General features: G+C 44.2%; 1 protein-coding gene across 1 annotated transcript in view; it reads left to right on the top strand.

Annotated features, from left to right (window-relative positions):
• The window catches only part of LOC111231352 (ephrin-B2-like), an 85,515-nt gene that overhangs the window by 39,090 nt on the left and 28,511 nt on the right, over positions 1-17,914 (top strand). Inside the window, exon 2 of the mRNA XM_022758412.1 lies at positions 9,571-9,860. Within this exon, the coding sequence (XP_022614133.1) occupies positions 9,571-9,860 (290 nt within the window). The remainder of the gene's footprint in view (positions 1-9,570; positions 9,861-17,914) is intronic.

The raw sequence follows: 17,914 nt of genomic DNA, 5'->3' as shown, positions 1-17,914 counted from the left end.
GGCTTGGTGAGACACGAGAGATTGAATATAGAGCGGTGTCTAGAACTCACTTGTGTTGAATGTTTGGAGGAGTCAAAAGAAGCAGCGAACAAAAGTTCTGAGCTGGAGATGCAGGAGCAGAAACATGAAGAAAAAAAAAAAACAGGAACAAGGATGCAAATGAGAAGGATGAGGAAAAAGAGAGAGGAAGATGTTTGAGAAAAGTTTCAGTTGACCTGAATATGGCTGCGTTGTTCAGCTCTGTTCAAAGAGGAGAAGTGTTCCTCCATAGTTGGTTAGTTAGTTCTAGTTCCTCTTTATGGTGCAGCTACAAGTTTCAGCTTAATGTGATACGCTCATCTGCTGCATTGTATCGCATTGGATGTATTGAACGCAGCAGGAGCACAGCAACAAGGGAGATGAAGGGTGTGTGTGTGTGTGTGTGCGTGTGCGTGTTTAAAGGAGAAGACAAACACAGTGTGTGTGTCTCTCTCTCTCCCCCTCTCTCTGTGTGTGTACGTGCTCTTTGCAAATGCCAAGGCATCCAGCGTGCCTCCATCCCGTGTCTCTGTGGTTACGCTGGGTGTGATATGTACTGGATGTGACACCGACGCTGCAGCATTCTGGACCGCCTCCGGACAGGAGGGCGTTTGTGTGTGTGTGTGTGTGTGTGTGTGTGTGTGTGTGTGTGTGTGTGAGAGATGACAAGGACACAGTTACCTTCAAAGTCCCATGATGCCGACTAACTATTCAAACAAGGCTCTGCATCCCTACCTGCTGACTGCCACCTCCCATCTTTCTCTCTCTCCTTCTCTTCCTCCCAAGCCTCATCAGTGTCGCTCTACCTCTCTCCTCAACACCTCCTTTTTCTCTCCTCCCCACCTCTCTCTCTGTCTCCCTACCTCTCTCGACATATGGAAACTATTACCACCGTTGTCGTTTCTCACCACCAACATTCCTGAGGGCCTTGCAGTGTTCGCTGACTTTACATCAACCTTGTGTCCTCTCTCCTTGTTCACGCCGCTCTTCATAGTTGACTTATCTCTCATTCTTTCTCTCCTTGTTTCCATTTTAACCCTTTAACACCCGGTTTCCCCCCTTTTCCCCCCAGATATGTAGCTTTAAAGCTGCATTAGTCGATTTTTGGCCACTTGGAGACAGCAAAACAACCTTATTGTCACGGTGAAGATGTTAACAAAGAGTTGCACATCCACACATTCAGCAAAGACACAGCCACATTGGCTTTAATTTGAAGTTTTGTTTGTCTTCACCTGATCAATGTAAATCCAATATCCACTCTTCCTTTACTTCTGTATTGGCTTTTTAGCTGTTAGATATTCGCCAACTAGCTTCTACCTTTGTCTGCAGTTTGTTGCTGGGCAGGTTTGACATTATTATAGTGTCTCTTCACTGAAGCCATAGTACACAGTATTTCAAAACCAAGTGTCTATATTTTTATGGCTGCTTCATTGCATCATATCTTTTTTAACACATTACCCTCAAATTCAGCCTGTAACATTTGGCATCTTTGGAAACTTTGAGATCTACACCAGAAATAGGGTTTGAGCAAAGTCAGTATTAGTTCGTACCGGCTGACAGACAGCAGCCGCAGGACGGTGGGGGCTGATGAGGATGAACTTGTTTTGCAACACACTTTAGAAGAAAGTTGATCTAACTGAAGAGATGCCTAATTGACAAAACAAAGCTTTTAATCTGGAAACCCAGCCTGTAACCTTCTTTCTCCCTCTCCCCGTCCTCATCTAACTCACATCCATTCCACCATTTCATCCATAATAGAAATGTTCAGAGGTATCTGGGCCATGCTTTCTAGAGAGACTCAAACTCTCATCAATTTACATTATAGCTCTCTCTTTACCCCTCTCTGTCTCTTCCTAACCCTTCTCCCTGTCTCCCTCTATCTCATACAAATGGGTCTCTATCTCTCTCCACTTCTATATACACAGTCAAAGACCACTTTCTGCAGCTCTTCTCCAGGGTATATGGTTCTTTAATGAAGACAGTAATAATGATTATGGATATTTTAAAACGGTCTGTCTGCCCTTTTGCACTGATGGAAGCAGAAGCGGCAGTGTCTGCATGCAAAAGCCCCTGTCAGATAATACTGGATTTCAAATAAATGATGATCATTGATTATTAATTCCTTGAACAGTTTAGGATGACAAATATTGTGCCAAAGATAATACAGGAATGAGATCATTTCCTTTAGCTTGAGTGTGACTGAAAACAGCGGAAAACCAAGGTACTCTTTAATACTCTGACTGATATGACTAAAGATATGTAAAAATGTTACCTGATATTATATAAAAACAGGAACGAAACATCCACTCAGTGATACTTCATAATATGACCTCACACTGATACAGCTACAGATGGTAGTCGCATTTTTCTTGATGCGAGGCCTCAAGTTTGACCTGCAAAACAGGCTTCAAACAGGCTTGTTTGAGCGTTAAAAAAGCTCTATTCTATTACAGAAGCGATCAGAGATAAGGTCAAGATAAAAGAACACAGTATGGGTGAAATTTAAAAGCTCCCGAATCCTTTTTTATTGTAAACCTATCAGATGGAGCGGCAGGCAGAAGATGTAGGTGAAACGTGCAGAGCACAACAGGTCAGTTTGATGAAGCCGCTGTTGCTACAAATACTGTGTCGAAGACAGATTGTGCCTTAAGGTGGATTCATGTTTTATATACTCCTGGCCATATGTTTTACATTATATATGGTCGGTGTTTCTGGGCTACACAGCGTACAGGGGTCCTGATTGCTCCAGCAGAACAGTGGAAAGTGATAGCCACTGCAGTCCCTTCCCTGTGTGGGTGCACGGCGAAAAATGTCCATCGTAGCAAGTGATTTAATCCAGCGCCGAGGCTTGGAATAATATTTTTCTTTAAGAAGGTAAAACAGTCCGTCAGTAGAGTGAGATAATTTTACATTTCCAAATCTTAAGGATCATTTTCCTCATGACCGAGGCGCCATTTTTTTTTCGTCTCAAGACTTTAACATTTATTAGGTAGGAAAGTCATTAAAGAAAATGAAAGTGCATTGGAACCAAAGTTAATTATGGTGCAGAATTGGCTGAAATTTTTTACTCATTTCATCAAAACTGAGGTTTAAAGATTCCATGTGGGCTTAAATGACATGTTCAAAATGGACGTTTTCCGCTGAGTGTGTGTGTGTGTGTGTGTGTGTGTGTGTGTGTGTGTGTGTGTGTGTGTGTGTGTGTTTGCTCATTGTGGCATTCTTTGGAAAGCACCTCTCCACAAAATGAGACCCGGCGGATTTACTTTAGACAGCTACTAGATGGCCTGCAGGTGGTGCAGCTCAGCGTGTCTGTGCGTGTGTGTGTGTGTGTGTGTGTGTGTGTGCGCACGTCTGTCCCATAGAGTGTGTATTCCTCCCGTAGCCGATCGGTTTGCTACTCTTTAGTGTGCGTGCTCCCCTGCCGTGTGTCTGACAGCGTGTGTACATTAAAAGACGCAGGGGGGGAGGGGGGACCGAGGGCCCCTGTGTGTGTGATTACGCTGTGTATACCATGAGATTAGTGCAGACAGCTTTATGCGCAGGGCCCGCCATAAATCCCCCTCCCCCCCGCCACCACAGAACCAAATACCACCATCGTTTATTATTCCCTAATAGATCGGTCCTCTGCTGTCTCTCCTCGGCTTCCCGCTCCCACCAGGTTGTGGTTAGCTCAAGGACAAACTCCCCTCAGAGGATGGAGGAGGTCAAAGTGTGGAGAGTTTTGAGTAAATCCTCCACGCTGATTTCATTTTAGTTCAGTTTGTGCTCTCTGCCAGCTCCAGTGTCCTTCCCTCTCTCTCTTGTTCTCCCCGTTTTTTTTTTTTTGTTTTTTTTTTTTGCCCTGGACATTATTTTTCCACATTTGTGTGGTTTCAATCTGTCCGGCTTCTTGCTCTCTCCTTGTCCTTATGTGTTTGTTTTGATGCTTCATCACTTTGAATCCCACCTCTCTCTTTCATCTCTCGCCTCATTCTCTCCATCTTGGTATTTTCGCTTTTTCTCTCACGGACTCGGCGCTCGTGTGCACTCCCTCACCCCGCCTCCGCTCCATATCTCTCATGTTCGCGCAGACATACACACTTGCACACACACCCTCCCTTGTCTCTCACCCACCCACCCCCCCGCTGCACCTGTGTGCCCGGCACTGGTCCGGACATGGCTCGGGTTGCCGCTGTGGAATCTGGGAAATGTTCGAGCCGTCCGATACGCCGCCCAGAGCAAGTACAACGGCAGACAACATGCAGATGGACAAGAGAAAAGAGAAACACATGCAGGTCACACAAAAGCTCACACAGTCTGAGATGCAGTCGACAGCTTTTAATTCTTTCACATAAGTGCATGATCTCAACTTTCTGAGTCTTTGTATTTCATTGGAGATAGAATATTGATAAATAAACCATCTCACAGAGGTGTGAAATGTAGAAGTTTTATATGCTGACAACTGAATTGAAAGAGTTGGAGTGGGGAGTGGAAGGGTACATGGGGGAGGAGTGGGGGGGGGGGTGAGAAGCGGGAGGTGTAAGAGGTCTGGGGAGAGGTCAGCGAGACTGACACTTGAGTCTTCTCAGCTCAGCTCGGGGGTCACGGCGAGGCGATGCTTGGGTTGAGAAAATGATGTTTCTGCCCTCATAAAAGAGCTGCGGAGAAGAAAAGAGAAAGAAGCTCACCCCCCCCCCCATCCCTCCCTCCATCTCTTCTTCCTCCTCCTCTTCCCCCCTCGGTGTCACCTCTGGCCCCCTCCAACCAAACCCCCCTCCCTTCCCTTCAACGCCATGTTTCAAAGTGTGGCCACATGAATGCCTCTATTGTTAATGGCTGAGAAAAAGGGAAGGAGAGAGAGGGAGAGTGGACAGCGAAAGAGGTGAGGGAGGGAGGGTCGGAGGAGGAGGAGGGGAAAAAAAAAAAACAGACACTCAGAGACAGAGAGATAGTCTCTCAGAGCGACATGTGGCCAAAAAAGAAAAGAGTAGAGGGAAACCGTAATGTTGCTGAGGGCTGTGTCTGAATGGGATGATTTATTTAGATGTGGTCACAGTTGAACTCTATAAACTTGTTTAAAAGTTCACCTCACTTCACTTTCCCCTCTTCCACTCTCTCTCCTCTCGTCTACACTGCTCCACTGCAAGAGTCACAAGCTCTCCTGCACTTTCTGACCACACTTAAAAAAAATTTAAAAAAGAAAAGAAAACAGAGTGTGAGTGATTGTGTATCGCCGTTAGTGCGTGTTTGAATGCAGTCCAGGTTTGTTGACTCTGAGGGTGTCACCCAGAGGAGAGGGAAACTGCATTCTCAGATAAATATACACTATTTTTCTTGCTCTACCACACGATTAGATTGGGAAATGGTCTCCCTACCCTGTCCTGTTTACACACACACACACACACACACACACACACACACACACACACACATGCACACACACACCATCATCCACTCACACACACTAGGTTAACCTGGGTCAACTCCGCACATCTGACACCCCTAAACATGGAGTCTATCAGAAAATGGAGTTCTGTCACAGGAATGTGCTGCATTCACTGTCAGTTTTCTATCTTTCCCTCTTCCTTTCTTTCTTTCTCCATTTCTTTTTTTTTTTTTTTGTCTTTGCGTCGTCCTCCTCTTCCACCTCATATTTTAAGGTTTTCTCTGTCTGTGGAGTGTTTTCCCTTTGTCTTCATGTTTCCTTTCTGCTTGTTCACCACATTTCTTTGTTGTTGCTACATACCTTGCCTGACATGTTCAATATTTTTTTCCACTCTCCTCCCTCTCTCTCACTTCACTGATTTCTGCCTCTCTCTTTCTTTCTTTTTTCTAAGCACTGCACCTGCCCAGTGGCATTTTACTTCAACACTCATACCATCCTCTGTGTGTGTGTGTGTGTGTGTGTGTGTGTGTGTGTGTGTGTGTGTGTGTTTGTTCATTCTGCAATGCAGCTTGACTGTGACTCAGGGTACCATCAGATACCACTCACAGAATGCGTCATGCAGGAAGCAAAAGGTGCTTGTTTTTATAAGTGTGTGTGTGTGTGTGTGTGTGTGTGTGTGTGTGTGTCAGTCAGTCAGTGGGTTTCAGTTTAGGGAAAAACTAAACCTGTGTGTTTGGATGTGGGTGGATGTGTTTGGGCAAACCTTTTGTGTTTAGCAGGAGGGCATTTGTATGGGTGTGTGTGTGTGTGTGTGTGTGTGTGTGTGTGTGTGTGTGTGTGTGTGTGTGTGTGTGTGTGGAATAGATTTTTCTGTTTAGGCTTTGCTGCTGAAGCCTCAGGAACCACCACCATGTTTACAGTTCATACTCTATAAATGGTGTTAGTGCATGTGCTCGCCTGTGTGAGAGGGACAGGAAGGTGAAATGTGTGTGGGTGTGTGCATGTGTAGGTGTTGAGTGAAGCTGAGTGCCTACTTCTCCGGTCTAAGCGTGGCTTGATAACCCCGAGTGACCTGGGTAATGAGAAGTGGAACAGTGGCTTCCTCGCAGGCCTCTGGGCCTGACCGAGCTGAAGCTCCTCCACCATTCAGTCTGCATTCTCAAGTTCCCCTCGGTGTGCGCCGCCAGCCAAACATACCAACGGATAAAGCCCACATCTCAATTTACCGCAGGTGTAAGGCTGTTAGCTGGCAGTGCTAGAGGCGTGGAGGCAAAGGATGTGGTCAGAAAGATGCAGATGCAACAAAGAAGACTCACAAAATCCCTCTTGACGCTTGGATAATTTGTGGTGTACTGTGTCACCACAGTTTTGTCTTTTATCACACAGTGTTTTCTAGAATTGGTTTAGTACTAAATAACTGCTAAACTTGTTAGCATGCTGATGTTACCATTAAGTACTACTATGCTTAAGAGCTGCTAGCATGGCTGTAGACGTATAGTGTTGTTGAGTTTTATTTAGGTCAGCAGCTCTAAAACTGTGGAGCAAGTTCCCCGCAGGGAGGTGGAGCCATTGAAGGCCACAGACACACAGACACACACACACACACACACACACACACACACACACACACACACACACACACACACACACACACACACACACAGGCACGCATGACCAGGAGGAAAAAAATATAGAGTCAGCTGGCAAGTGAATCTGATTCATGTGGGAACAAGAACACTGATGATCTGATTTTAACCAGAATATCAAGATACAGGTTAGCAGGGTTTAGTTGGTCTGTGCTCTCATGTTTACTGTCAGTGTTATCTCTCTCTCAAATTAAATCGAAGGCAACTGGACTCTTATCCAAGCGGCTTCATCAGTTCTTATGTATTGGTCTCTCTAGTCCGCACTAGTCTGATTTAAATGGAAAGCCTGTGTCTGCCTGTGAAGGTCTAGCAAAAAATGCCATAAGGTTGCATTATGGGAAATGTAGTATCCAGTGTTTTTGGAACTCAGAGTCAGACTATCTTGGTGTCTGTTGCTTCAAGTTTTGCTTTTTTTTTTTTTAATCTGTCTCTTGCAAATTCACAACTTTGTAGAAATGCAATTTTCTGGAGAACCACTTTAATGTGCACAAGTATAACTAATGAAAAACATGCTTGCCTCCTTTTGTTGCCACCTAATATTCTAAATAAATAAATAAATAATTCGCACAGTTTTCCAAAGAAAGGAAGAAAATAATCAGTGATTTAGTCTATTTGTGGCTGATCGGTAAATAGAATCGTTAACTGGACAAATGAAGGTGTCAGTCGTTGCTGATGTGACATTAATAGGATTTGTTTAGTCTTTTTTAAACAGTACAATTAAGCAGCAAAATCAGTCTATTGGTGCTTTGTGATCCTGTATTGTTTATTTTTTAATGGTCAGACAGTTGTCTGACGGCAGAACAGAGAGAATAATTAAGCAGCTTTGAGCTCTGTGACTCCCAGGTGTTCATGTGGATTTGTTGCAAACAGAAACAGTGTCTGAGTCAGAGGTAACAGAAAATGGGCTCCTTAACATTACAGGCATTCACTCCCCCTCCACCCACCCCACCCCCCACCCCCACATCCACATCAAAGTGTCACTTAACATTCTGCGAGAATCCTTTTTATCTGTTACTGCTATAAACACTTTCTTTCTTTCTATCAGTGGTGACATTTATTTTAACCGAAGATAAAATCGCTGCGGATGTGCATGGACTGCTTTCTGTTTTCCCACTGTTAGCCAAGCATGCTAGCATGGAGTCAAAGTTAAAGTCATCATCAGCCTCGGGAGCTAAGTTGATAACTCCTAGTATTTGGCCTTATCAGCGAGAGATGGCCCTGTGCTGTGAGGGGAATGACAGAGTCTGAGTCATTTGTGGAGTTTATGCCCCTCTGACTGCTGTGTTTCATGTTCTCTGCTCTGGAAAGACCTCTGGAAGCTGTGCCGCCACAGTGAGCCCACCAGCCCGACACACTGCAGCACTGCTCCTGTCGGCTTCTACCTGGGTTTTGTGCAGACATGCGGAATTAATTTCACTTTCCTTGTGAGATATTTTCTGTTTACTCCAGGAAAGCAATTTAACAAGATTAAGACCATATAACATCAAAGCTGTTCACTGAAACCCAGGATAATATATAATGACGACGATAATAAACCAGACGTTGGGTGAACTGGAGTAAACTGTTGAATTAGAATCGCTTCAGGCTGCAGGCGTCCTGTAGATGACAGGTGTCAAATCATCAGTGAGGCTATAAACAAGCAAACTGCACGTCCTTCATATCAGAAGACGATGACAGGCTGACATCAAGACAGCTAATTAGCAAACTAATTAACCGTACATACCTGAGATGTGGCATTGGCAGCCTGGTTCTGTTGATGTGTATTGATAGTTCTTCCTCTGTGGACAGGCCACAGTTCTCACTTCTAAATATAAGAGCTGAAAAAAACATGAAAATGAGTTCTGCAAGAAAATTTGTATTGGGAAGAATTTGGTCGCTTTTTTGTTGTTGACATTGACAATATTTCACCTTCGTTTCCCATGTATTCTTACATATGTGATTTTTTGTTTTCAATTCTGTATGGCATTTTTATTTATTTTGATTTTCATGGTAATATTACTGCTGCCTCTACACTTGTGAGTTGCCTTTTTCCTACATTTGCAGTATATGTTAGTCTCAAAATGTACAAGATTTTCACTCAGAAATATCTCTGAACACTGGCTCATTTTTGTGGGCTCATTCACAGGGAAAAAAAAAAACAGATGAATGTTTTTCATTTGGCCTTAGATAGGTGGTTGTTTTCCTCATGTGGCTCATCAACTGGTGGTTATACTTTCCTACTTTTTTTCCCCACCACTTCATGGGGTCAACAGGGGATTGTGTGAGCTTGTGTGGTAAAAATGTATTTGTGCAGTTGACTGCACAGCAGTTCCTCAGTAACGGCACCTGTTCCCCATGAAGGAGAGAAAATAATAATGAAGCAGTAGGAATAAGAAAGGCAAAGGACCCATCTGTTGCTCATTCAGCAGCAAGGACAGGTGGCTCTGAACTGGTTTGTTGCAGGAAGCAAAAGACTTTGATTAATGATTCTCTGTCTTTCTCCCTCCCCCGACTCTTTTGTTTCTTTCTGTTTCCTTGCTCCCGATTCTCTCCTGCCTCCAGGTTCAGGGATGATAAGGGCTACGTCCTGTACCCTCAGATCGGGGACCGGCTGGACCTCATCTGCCCTGCGCTGGACACCGCCAGGTCCACGCCAGAATACGAGTTCTACAAGCTCTACCTCGTGTCGTCGCGGGAGCAGGCGGACCGCTGCGAGGTGATGGGCGCCCCGAACATCGTGCTCACCTGCGACGAGCCCACCCGCGAGCGGCGCTTCACCATCAAGTTCCAGGAGTTCTCGCCCAACCTGTGGGGCCACGAGTTCAAGAGCATGCACGACTACTACATCATCGGTGAGTGGAGGAAGCAGAACAAGCACAGAAGTTTAGAGGGTGGAGAGAGAGAGAGAGAGAGAGAGATAGTGTGTGTGTTTATGGGCGTGTGTTGAGCTTTATTGCAGTGTGGGGGGGGTGATGAGGGGGTTGTTATGATTGCATGACTGATTTCTGATTGTGCCTGAGTGTGTTTGTTTATTTCAGTGATGATGGCGATGATTGGGCGGGTGTGTTCAGAGTAATTAGGTTTGAGGATTGTGTGTGTGATCGGGTCCATGGGTGGGTACAGTACAGGACACACACTGCAAAAAATGACCAGATGGGCACATTGTTTTCAGAACTTTTTTTTATTTTTATTTTTTATCAAGCTTGTCACTGCAGGTTATTTGATGAAGTTCACTTCTATGGTATTAAACACACCTTTCTCTTTTTTTTAAGCAAAAGAAAGAAATCACTTTCTGTTTGTTACATTTTTTCGCAGTGTTTTTGTTTCTTTGCCACTTGTGTTGGGATTTTGTGTCAAGTGAAATATGGTTACATGTGCGCTTCAGTTTCATTTCTTCAAGTGTGTGTGTGTGTGTGTTTGTTTGTGTGTCATTGCTGTGTCTTTGTCCTGCTCGGCAGCTGTGCCGCCCTCAGGCCTGTTTATTGTTACTGCCATCTTGCAGTGACCGCAAATAGCGAGGAACAGTTTGTTTTGGTTTATTCAGAAGGGTTGTTTGGAGTTAGGCTGTGTGAAGACCTGATGAGGTCATCAAGGCGAGCCAGGCCAAGCGTTTGTATCGGACAGAACAATCTGCAAGAAAAGGTCGCGTCAACCGAAACCTGTGGGTTGTTTTTAAATTCAGACCAAGAGCCAAGAGCATTCAGCACACACAGGACACACAGGACACACATACTCACATACATGTATACACACACTCTCACACGCACACAAGTTTCCAATACAAACACAAGCACTGTGAAAACACCCCAGGAGTGAGAGAGTGAGCGGGATAGACAAAGAGAGAAAGAGGGGGAGAGAGAGAGAGAGAGTGAGAGACCCTGTTTGATTCCCATAGCTCTCCTCCCACGCACCTGCGAGCTCTATTCACTCAGGTGTGCAAATGCTCTTTTCATTTCTTTTCATCTGCGTGTGGAAAAAAAAAAAAAGAAAAAAGAATAAAAACCCTAAAAAGGAGGGAACGAGTGGAGCCAGGAGGAGCAGGAAGCTGGGACAGAGATGGAGAGATAGACAGAGATAGAAAGAGACAAAGAGAATATAAGATCTCTGGAAGTCTGTGAAGTCCCTCATGCCTCATTGTTTTCTATATTTGTTCACCCGTTTCAGGCGCGCTCGGGTTTTTCGCTATCGGTCCTCACACTCAGCGTGTTTGTGAAGAGAGGTGAGGCACTGGGCATATTTCTCCCGCACCCTGTAGCATTATCAGCATACAAGTATTTCTCTCAGATTAGATACGAGGAGGTGAGATAACATGCGGTGGTGCAGCACCATATACACTATGTATGTATGCGTGTGTATTAGCGTAATGCTTGTGCACCCAAGGACCCAACGATAACGGAATTTAGCCTGATAAGTAGTGAGGGAAATGAATGCAATGTGATACCTGATTCAGTGACTTGACAGATGTTGAACAGCAGAACCTGAGACGCCATCAAACATGAGACGCCGACACCTGCAGGATGCATTAAACAGACTCCCGGATAAATTAAACCATCTCTTGGTTTAAATGTTCAAGTGTTGATAGATTGGGTTTTTGTATATATTTATGTCAGTGTTGTGAAATTATCCCACTGTGCTAATGCTTGTTTGAAATTCTGCATGGCCTAGATTTATCACATTTGAACATGCGTCTATCTATAGTACATTAAAGTGCATTGGTCTACCATGATATGCTTTCATTTACAGTCGAATATGCACTCAGTCAACAAAGCGTATTTGTTTTATAGTGTTGCGGCCCGTTGCACAATCCCATCTTTACACATGCTCTGCATAAGTTAATAGGGTTGCCAGATTTTTGATGTTGTCCATATTCAGAATTCACAAAACCGCAACTCTGCAACTCTGGAGAGCAAAACAAATGACTGTTTGTCTAAAATCTACAACTCATCCAGCATTATTTGAATTGTGGTGCAAAATTCCACAGCATACCAAGTTACACACTTGTCACCACGAGCTCTGTACCTTTAAGAGACTGACTGATTGCTTTCATCCTGTGTATCCCTCAAATTCAATCATTCCAAGTGACCAGGGCTCAAAGTCTTGATGATGATGATTGCAGAGGTAATGATTATGTGTCAGACACACACAGTCGAGCCCACAAAGGCAGTGCACGGTGGACAACCTCAAGTACCTCTAACTTGAATTTGGTTACCTTGCGGTGAAGTAAGCACACTCTTGAAACACTTTGCAGGACCCGAGACATCTGAGCAGAAGGCCTACTGTGGTCCACAGTCTTTATTTTGCCCACCTCTCTTCTGTACTCCCACCTAGCAAAGTGTCCAGAGATAGAAACACCTTTATCTCCACACACAGACCAGACTGATCGATTGACAGCTCTAGCCCAATCAATGACAGCAGCAACACAAGGTCACACACACACACACACACACACTCTCTATCTCTCTTATACACACACACACACACACACACACGTTTACACACACATTTGAAGAGGTGAGGAGACAGGGGAGTAGCTGATCGTGGAGAGCAGTCGGTGCTGATAGCTGATTGATAACGCCACCAGATAGCTTGTGTATAGTGAGCGGCGTGTCTTTGATCATGTGTCCTTAATGAAGAATTGTATTGAGTCTCTCACCAGAGCTTCTGTGTACTTAATGAGGCTGTGAGATAATTAATAACTGTTAATCCTACTGCTCATTTAGAGCCACATATCTGCTGTAGCTTGTGTGCGCTAACTGCGCCTGCTGGGAGGATACCATACACACTGAACGCACTGCGGACCGGCGTGTCCCTGAATTTAGTTACTGTAAATGTATGTTTGCGCATGTGTGTGTGAGGGCACCAATGTATGCAGGAGCCTCAGGGAAATCTTGTTTTAATTAACCTATAGCATAGCGTGATTTAATTTGCACACTGCAGACCAGGCACACATGGAAAAAGCGTATGTGCGGTTGGATGGTGGAACAGCAGGAGGAAACAAAGCCATGGAGGTTAATTTCAATGTTAAACCCATTACAGATTACCAGTAACTTGCTTAAAGTCCACCGGGTAATCAGTTTCCGCCACTGTTTGCCACCATGGTGCACAGTAAATCATGCAAAAAATTTGATTTTCACATTGCGATCATCAACAAGTATCATTGATCATTTCTAGAGAAAATAATCTTTGTGTCTGGAGAAAATCAAGTAATGTGGGGAAAAAACCCAAAGTTTCCTTTTGTTTTTGCTCCCACTAATGCAGCACAGATGCCACTGTTTTGTAATCAGATTACTTGAATCCCATTAAATGTAATTCTTAACTTCCGCGTCCTGGGGAGAGGAGAGAAAGGGTGGGAAAATTGATTAGTTATACTCATTGATTGATGTTTTCATTCATAACACGAGGTCAGAGTTTACGTAAACCCATTTCTCTGTCACACTCTCTCTCTCTCTCTCCCTCTGTTTTGTCCGTGTCTCTCCCTCAGTCTCTCCCCCTTTAGTTTCTCCTCATCTCTTTCACCATTCAAATCCGCCACACACACACACACACACACAACACACACACACACACACACACACACACACACACACACACACACACACACACACACACACACACACACACACACACACAGACATGCTCAGTACATCAACCCAAACCACAGATCAAGCCTTTCACTGCTTTTAATGAATGCTTTGAAAGCAGGCGCCAGGGCCTTGTGTAACACACACACTCTTCGCATGCATGCACAAGAACACACACACACATACTCACACATATATACACACACACTCACACACTCGTAATCAGAGTGCGGTCTTGATGACGTGTCTTCTTAATGAGAACTGCAGGAGGAAACTAAACTTATCTCCATGCAGCTGATTTGGTTTGCAGTTTAAAAGACAGTGTCCACATGAGGAGAACAGAAGAGCTGTTGTTAAAACTGGTCTAGGATCAGTTGCTTGTAAAGGGTCAGTTCACTCAAATTCCAAAGAACATCTTTTCTTAATCCTAGAGTTATCAAGCCATGTAGATGGTTTGAATTTAATTGCCCAGGTTTTGAAGCATTTCACTCTGAGATTTTTGTCCGTGTCACTCTGGATAATCCACAAACCTCAATGTGAACAGCTTTTATCCCAACTGCTTCTTCTACCCAAGAAATAGTCCCTATAAAATCTGATGAAAATGTGTAGTGTGGATTATCCAGGGTTTTTTTAATTTTATTTTTTGGTTTGTTTCTGTCATTTTGATGAACAGATCCTTAAACATGCAGCTTTTTGGAGGATTAATTCTCGGTCACAAGGGGCTCAAGGGGCAGTCTGTTGTTTTTTGCACTGTGTGCATATTTGCAGACCAGAATGAGGGAAGAAAAAGAAGGAAAGAAAAATCACAAAATATAATAAGTGGGAACATTTTGAATCAAAATGGCGTCTAAGTGATATAAGTGTTATTAAATGGCACTTTAACATACTTACTTGTAATTTTATTATATTAATTATGTTTAGTTTATGGTTCACAGTGGCAAACACCACCCATGTTGTGCTAAAACGGGCTTAAATACATAACGAGTAACAGACCAGGCTGGTAGTCAAACCAGGGTTTCTTTCTTTGGAGAGTGAGTGAAGGAAGTGAAAGTGGGAAATATGCAGAGAAGCTGAAGCACAACAAGGAGGAGAGAGAGTCAGAAAAAGTTTTTTTTTTAAAAAAGGAGGGAAATAGAGAAAGAATAATATGACTGAGACAGACTAAGGCAGGTCTGTCGTGTGTGTGTGGTGATGTGAGTGTCAGTTGACACACACACACACGCGCCATCTCATCTGCAGGGTGACACTGAAACAACGCGGTCACTTTCAATCACCGCTGCTGCTGTCAGGGGAATGGGACACGCGCGCGCACACACACATATGAATGAATGCACGCACACGTACGAAGACGCACACACACATGCATTTCAACACACACCAACTTGCACACCAGAAGTGAATGATTGCAGGCTTGCAGTCAACATACATATGACCTCATATGTGAGTGATCTCCCTCTCTCTCTTTGTCCATCTCTCACACACACACACGCACACACACATGCCAGTAATCTTCCTTGGTGCTCACACTAACATATGCATGCTCACATCACCATACACAGGGGCTTTCTCATAAATATATGCACTCACACACACATTGGTGTTCAAGCAGGCTTGTGGTTGTAAACACACAAAAAATAGTCTCAAAATAGCTCTCACATACACACACACACACACAAAAAGACACAAACACACTCACAGATTGGTCAGATCTGTCGTGCTGAATGGGTCAGTCACTGTGGGACTGCAGTCTTGTTGTTGCTGCATACTGAGACAGATGGCAGTGTGTTTTTGTGTGTGTGTGTCTGTGTGTGTGTGCATGCGTGCATGCGTGCGTGTGTGTGTGCGCACATTTGGGGCAGATACAGGTATAATAATATGTGTCTGTTTTGTGTGCGCTTATGCGGCACCAGTGTGCATGCATGGATATGTAGGATGAACAGAAGGAACTTCTCTCTTGTTTGTGTGTGTGTGGATGAATGACTCCCAGTGGTGTGTTTAGGGAGCAGGGCCCCTGGGGCTCCACGGAGAGCCCAGTGCTGGCCGTCGCACAATGGCACAGATAAACAGCTCACCAACCCCTCACTAATATGAATAATAGAAGAGCTGACTACACACCTACAAAAATAACCGTGTGTGTTTGTACATGTGTGTGTCTGTAGGAGGGTTTTGGTGAAAGTTAGCAGTGTGTTGGTGCATGTGTGTGTTTGTGTTTGTGTGGTAGCCATTTGCATACTGTGGCATCTCACTCTCTTTTCTGCAAACTTTATTTTCTCTCTGTGACATCTCTCTCTCTTCTTCTGTGAATATATTTATGTATGCTCTTGAATTTGTGCGCAACCCTTTTAGTTTTTCATCGCAACGTTTGTTTGGTGTCTCTGTGAGACATTTGGGACAGGGTGGGGCTGTGTGTGTGTGTGCGCATGTGTGTGCGTGTGTGGTCTAATTGTTGGACATTACGGGGGCCGGCGCAGCGCGTGCAGACAGCAATGTCGAAGTGTTCAATAATGCAGGGGTGCTCACTGGTTTATTTATCAGGGTTAAGCTGAAATAAATGACACAGAATCCAGATGGGGGGGGGGGGCAGAAAAACAGGAGAGGGGGAGAGAAAGAGCGAGAGGCAGATGAAGAGGGAGAGAGATGGGGAACAACAGCGAAACGGAGAGTGAAATAGAGGAGAGAGAAGAGACAATGGAGGAGAGGAAGCGGAGAGAAACACTGCACTGCAGCCTAAATGAGCTGCACCTCTCCGCCACTCTGCGTTAGTTTATGATTCCCCATGTGCATACGTGCGTGGCTGTCTCTGTGTGTGTGTGTGTGTGTGTGTGTGTGTGTGTGTGCGTGTGCGTGTGTGTGTATGCGCACGAGCAGCACACAACTTAGTTTGTGACTGCAGTGAGGAGAGCAGAAGTGCGAGATTCGAGGAAAGGATGGAGGAATAGAAAGCAGCTGGGTGGAAGAGATGGGGAATCCAGGGACTCTGAGAAATCTATATCTGCTGAATATTTGATCAAGTTTAAGCCCTCTGATTTGGCCTCCTGCCAGGCTCTAAAGCAACCACAGACACAGGGGAGGGCAGAGGAAGAGCTACAGGAATGGAGGGGAGGGGGGGTGAAGGAGGGAGAAACAAGATGACCACAGTGAAGGGATTAACGATAGGTAGGAGTTGTTTTATTCAGAATTATCCCACTGATATGGAAATTCTTGTGTGGCGCCGCATACCCATCTGTACTTCTGGCTTAGATAAAGAGACACATTTGAATACCTGTTGGGAAAGTGCTCATACATACACATATTTTAATTGTGCTTAAGGACTTAAAACATTTTAACAAGTGCCACCTTTTATGTGGAGCAGCCTGAAAATGACAAAATACAAAAATTTCACATCATAACATACATTATCTCAAGGCACATTACAGGGTGAGGTCAAGACTCTATAATATTATAGAGAGGAACCCAACAGTTCCCACAGTGAGCAGCACTTGGCCAAAGTGGGGAGGAAATGGTCGCTGTTCTTCAACTCTTTTGATTACGTTCATGATCCTGGTTCTGAATGGTGTCTCTTTAGAGTTTATGATCAAAAAGTCAAAATTATATTACAAACGAGTGCTGTGGCAATGATGTTTAGATATCAATATAATTTACACAGATAAAATCTTGAGGATTTGTGTTTTCAAGTATAGTAGCAGTATGATAGTTTGTGAAGGTAATGTGATGATGTCCTAGATAAAGTAACAAACCCTTCCGGACCATAGTTGGATGGCTGCTTGTGATGCGTGTAATCATTTGTTTTTTGATCATTTCATCATTAAGAAAGAACCAGAGATTCTAAACGTCAGTAACTTGGACTAACTTAATGTGACCTAAAGTAAATCTTCATTTGGTAAAATTCATCAAAAATTGAAGGAAGTTGGTTTAGGAACTGAAACTTTTGGACCTGCCCACCTCTGTCCTTTGACTGCTGGACTTTTTACCTGTTAATTTCCTCCATTACAACTTCCAAAAACACCCACAGACCTGAACCTCCCCTTCCCAGCCACCATTAATCTTACTGTAAGCGGTAATACACAAGTAAAATTGTGTCACACATTTTTGTACTTCACACATCTGTTGTGGCCCTCGGGGGACATGCCTACAGTTTGCTCCCAGCCAACCCCTGACAACTATTTTGAGCTGGACCTGAGACTGCTTTTCAAGCCCACAACGCATTTTTCACACTCCACCAAACACATCAAATTCTTGGGGCGGACGGCCTCGGTTAAACTCTCATGTGTGAAAATAGCCTCAAATAAAGTGCAAAAGTGGAAAATGGAATAGAATAGGTCAGC

The sequence above is a fragment of the Seriola dumerili genome, unplaced genomic scaffold, assembly GCF_002260705.1.
Source record: "Seriola dumerili isolate Sdu_G_001 unplaced genomic scaffold, Sdu_1.0 BDQW01000295.1, whole genome shotgun sequence".
In the NCBI taxonomy this organism is placed as follows: domain Eukaryota; kingdom Metazoa; phylum Chordata; class Actinopteri; order Carangiformes; family Carangidae; genus Seriola; species Seriola dumerili.
Note: the sequence above shows the minus strand (reverse complement) of the source record. Positions and strands in the feature narration are given on the sequence as shown.